The sequence below is a fragment of the Dysidea avara genome, chromosome 5, assembly GCF_963678975.1.
Source record: "Dysidea avara chromosome 5, odDysAvar1.4, whole genome shotgun sequence".
Taxonomy (NCBI): Eukaryota; Metazoa; Porifera; class Demospongiae; order Dictyoceratida; family Dysideidae; genus Dysidea; species Dysidea avara.
In genome coordinates this window covers 1,530,426-1,534,907 of record NC_089276.1, presented here as the reverse complement: position 1 = coordinate 1,534,907, position 4,482 = coordinate 1,530,426, and the positions used below count along the sequence as shown (strand labels likewise).

At 38.1% G+C, this 4,482-nt stretch overlaps 1 protein-coding gene across 1 annotated transcript; it reads right to left on the bottom strand.

The window, feature by feature from the left end:
• Nucleotides 1–834: 834 nt before the first annotated feature.
• LOC136256685 (metalloprotease TIKI homolog) lies at nucleotides 835–3,364 on the bottom strand. The gene is made up of 6 exons (XM_066049667.1): nucleotides 3,208–3,364; nucleotides 2,493–3,023; nucleotides 1,874–2,183; nucleotides 1,723–1,813; nucleotides 1,406–1,597; nucleotides 835–1,259 (listed from the first exon to the last, which is right to left on the bottom strand). Exons 1-6 carry the CDS (start codon nucleotides 3,298–3,300, stop codon nucleotides 1,001–1,003), a joined length of 1,476 nt encoding a protein of 491 aa, XP_065905739.1. The 5' UTR covers nucleotides 3,301–3,364; the 3' UTR covers nucleotides 835–1,000.
• Between the last annotated feature and the right edge of the window lie 1,118 nt (nucleotides 3,365–4,482).

Below are 4,482 nucleotides of genomic sequence, written 5' to 3'. Positions count from 1 at the left end.
TGATTAATGAGATGGTGTGGGATGACCAAGTGTTGTAGTATCAGTTTGACAAGTTGTCTAATTTGGTTAAGTGGCATAGCAACTGGGAAGATAATTTTATTTGTAACCAAGCATACCAGCTATTGTTTTGCATACCACTATCAAACCAGTCAGTTACTACATATCACTGTCTCATGTTCTTCAATTTCAGTAACAATGTATGTTTCTTGTATGTATAACTTGAGATATTTATAGGGTCTGTATTTCGAGGATATGAGCATTTTGTTAACAGCATATACAGCATGTATAAAACTGTTTACTCATATACCTTGTGTTACAACCAGTTTTTTTTTTCATTTTTTAAATTTATGTATTTACACTTGTTTCCAACATTAAATACACAACATCCAACATGCTTAGACAGTAGTCTGATGACTTATCATATAATATACAGAGTTTGTGTATCAGAGAATTAATACATTTGCTAGACTAGCTATATAATGTGACTGTTCCTCAGGTTTGCTCCCTTAAAATATTTTACTACAACACATTTGAGATGATAACTAAGTTATGCAGTGTGCATTCCTTTGACAACTGTTGTTATTCCACAGTTGCAGTATGCATGCACATCTATAGTCTGTTCATCCAGACAGTTTACATAAACAAATGTTATATATATACATTAATTGTTTAATGTTTTCTTTGATCTGGCTTATGTGATATTATATTCATTGCATAGCCATATTACTGCGCACACATGCTTGTATAAACCCACTGACTTTTTTATAGCCTAGAGCAGCTGCACATGAAACCTTGTAAAGTACATATATAATTGCCGATTTCTTGGTACTGTACTGTATGTAGCTTGTTTATTAAACAAGAAAGGAATGTTGCATGTGATTTCATTATAGCTACATACCGTACTTGAATGCAAGTAGTACTAGTAGAGCTTAAAATACAATATAGTCTATTATACTGAGACACAGTGAAGTTTAAAAATGTACACACATTACTAGTTATATTATGTCAGTAATCTACTGCAGATAATTGTTATCAGACACAATGTTCTGATTATTGTAGTGTTGTACATCACTCCAGAGGAACTTGACTCCATTGGAGAATCTGTATTGTGATGTGATGTGGTAGTGATGTCTTCCTGTGTCTGACTACTAGTAGCAGCTGGACTAGTAGAAGTGGTTGTGGTTGGACTTGTTCTGCTAATTGATCTGGTTGAAATGGTGGAAAGTGTCATATCATAGGTTGGTCTTGATGTAGCAGATCTGCAGTAATATCATGACCATGCAAATGGCATTGTACGTGTGTGGTGGTAGCTAGTTACTGAGTGCCCTACCCTTTAGCTACAATTATTAAGTGCACAATAATATTTACTACATGAAGTCAAGTTAAATGTCTACAAGCTACTCACGTTTCTAACTCATGATATATATGTTGCCAATAGTCAGACATTTCCTGTGTAGTAGTTCCAGTGGATACTTCCCCTAGAGGAATAGGGGTGGTTGGTGGAGGTGTAGAGGTGGGCAACAGGTCACCAATATTGATGTTCTTTGGTAAAGTCTTGAATTTACCCAGTGACTCAAAATCTTCAGGTAGTTGACTCCTGCAGGAAATCAGCAATGAATTATAACAGTGCATGGTGCCTGTAGGAAACCTTATGTGTGTAAATCAATTACACACAAATATACAAGCAACTTCCTGCACAAATATCATACAGGTATAACTTACCCTTGTATAGTAGTGTCACTTGGTATATGTTGCACAGTGACTCCTCTCCTCTTTAGATAGTTAATAACACTGTCATTGCCAACTAGGTGACCTGAGAAAGAGTACAATATCATTATACATTTAAAGCAATTAATTTTACTAATATACTTACCTGCTCCGATAGCAAAGAAGTGAGTCTTCTTGGGATTGGCTTTGATGGTTGCTATTATAGTCCTGGCCATTTTCCTGTTCCTCTTCACAATCATATGAGTTGTTAATAGCCTCTCAATGTTATTGACAATCTGTTGCTGCTTCTCATTATGGGTGTTGTGAATTGGCACAGGCAGCAAGCTGTCTGACATGACCATTTGCTCAAAATCTCCGCATGTATAGAACTTGATGTCACGTTCTGCTGTATCAGACCCTCCCTCAAATCCCTGCTCATCCAAAAAATCAAGTTCTTTCTTCATTACGTACTCAGCCTATAGAAACATGCACATGATGTAATATTATATCAAATCCGGGAGGCTCATTGGCTATGATATGCAGCCTGTATAGCAACTGTACGGAGCTCAGGTAACAAACTATGTAACATTTAACTAAGCCTGTAATTTGATCTATCTATAAAATTTCAAACAACCAACTTCAACTACAGGATAATCTCATGCTAGCTACTATTCTATTGTACATAGAAATTATCTTATGCAGATGCGTACAGCTCAGAATGGCTATACACATCTACAACAAGCATTATTGTTGTGTACATGTATGTACGTACATCAAGTACAAACCTGTTCATTGTCAAGTTTGTTGAATGCACTACATTGATCCTGTACGTCTTCTACAGCTTTGAGGTGTTTGCCCATGTTACGAGCAGCATTTCCTAGGAACGTATCCAACAGTGGAATATCATTGTTCTCGACAGCTTCCTTGTTGAGTGAGCTGAGCAGCAGGGTCACCCATATTGGTCTCTTGCGCTGCCAGTTTCCAAGAATTCTCTTTGCTACTTTGTCATTTCCTCCATCACCATACCATTTAGGGATCTCCCTCTGCAGTCTCCTCATGTACTTGGTCAGTCGTTTATACACTCTCAATGACACATATTTGCTGATGGTATCATTGTTGGGTAGTAGTTGACAATTGTTGATGCTGTTCATTGTATCCTCATCATTCTTGTCCAGCTCCAGGAACACATCTTGACTGGAAGCAAATGCCACTTTGACATTATCAGGAATATTGTGCCATAACTTGTTGTAGGGTACATGCATTGTACCAAATATGTAAGAAACTGGGTTACTACCGATCTGCCACAGATGGGAATTCTGTTGAAATATGATCAGTATAAGATTATGCAAGTTTGTAGCTGGAATTTGTTCCATGCAGTAAAAAAAAAAAAAAGCTACACATTCATGCACCTCATGTATAGCTACCCTCACAAAGCGTGCAGATATTATGGCCTCTCAAACGCACACGAAAAGCTAAACTTTTGCCTAAAGACGTTCTTACCTTGTCTGCGCTGGAGCAGCAGCTCACGAGCCGAAAGACTAGTGAGCAACCAAGCACAGTGACTATAGCACTCCACATATGTGACGTTGCCATTTCAGTAATGAGTTCTGCTGCTGCTTGGGGTTCGTAGCTGGCTATAGCGATTCAGTTTAGACAGTAAGTCTTTATATCCAGTGGGAATCCGGGAAACTGCAACACTTGTATAGCTACCATGCAAATATTTACGCGGGTAATTGCGCGTGCAGTTCATGCGCAGCTAATGGTTTATTAACAATCTGTTAATGATCGTTCTGTTGACGGTATTTTGATGCACGAAGGAGTGTACCAAATTGACAATCAGACGGGTCAGTTCTGTTGGGAAGAACGCTTCCGCAGTATAGCGCTGGCTAGCTAGATATAAATGCTGCTTTCTAAACCGCTACAATTAGCTATCGTTCCTTCAGTCTCTCCTATTGGCGACTACACCCATATGCCTATCTTTGTGCGTAGCTAAACCGGATTTATAACGAATTCTAAATTATTTTCAAGTTGAGTTCCTCGAAAACGGAACTCCTAGCTATAGCTAAAGCCCAGCTAGATTTATATAGACACACCTAGTAGTTGTTGCGGTAGGGTAATATAAAGGTTCTCAGGTTTCAACAGCATAAATGAAGTGTAGTTATATATCCTTCAAATAGTCAGTATGATGGTGATCAGGGGCAGCCCCAGGGGGGGTTTCTGAGGCTTTGGGGAAACAGGGGTCAAGCAAATCATCAAGTTATTGCCCTAATAAAGCAGTCACCATAATACAAGAGTAAAGTATATAACATATTGGTTTATTAAGCTGCTGAAATCTCAAATTCAACTTCTAAATTATTTGGTTCCATGCATACCGAACTACAGATTTGCATACTTCATGCTAAGGTATGTTTTCCCTTCTATGTGTAATGCTACAGTTGGCCCTGGCTTCTGCAGCCACCCTGACGTAACAATCTATGTGACCAGATTTGCAAAATGTTTTCTACACATTTTACATGACAGCAAACAAAATGATTCAACACTTGACTCCTTACACTGATTAACTCATACAGGCTCTGCCTTCTGTGTACGCCCTCCAGTGCCTAACTGGTAAAGAGGATAAGAATAAGAATATAGAATAACTTGCTAGTTTTAAAATGCAGCCAGATAGTTTAGCTGCACTCATGGAAAATTTCAGGCAATTATATGCATTGGTATATAAAAGTTATGAAGCTTTAAGATTTGAAAAATGGGTCAAATTTTGTATGTTTAAAAGGT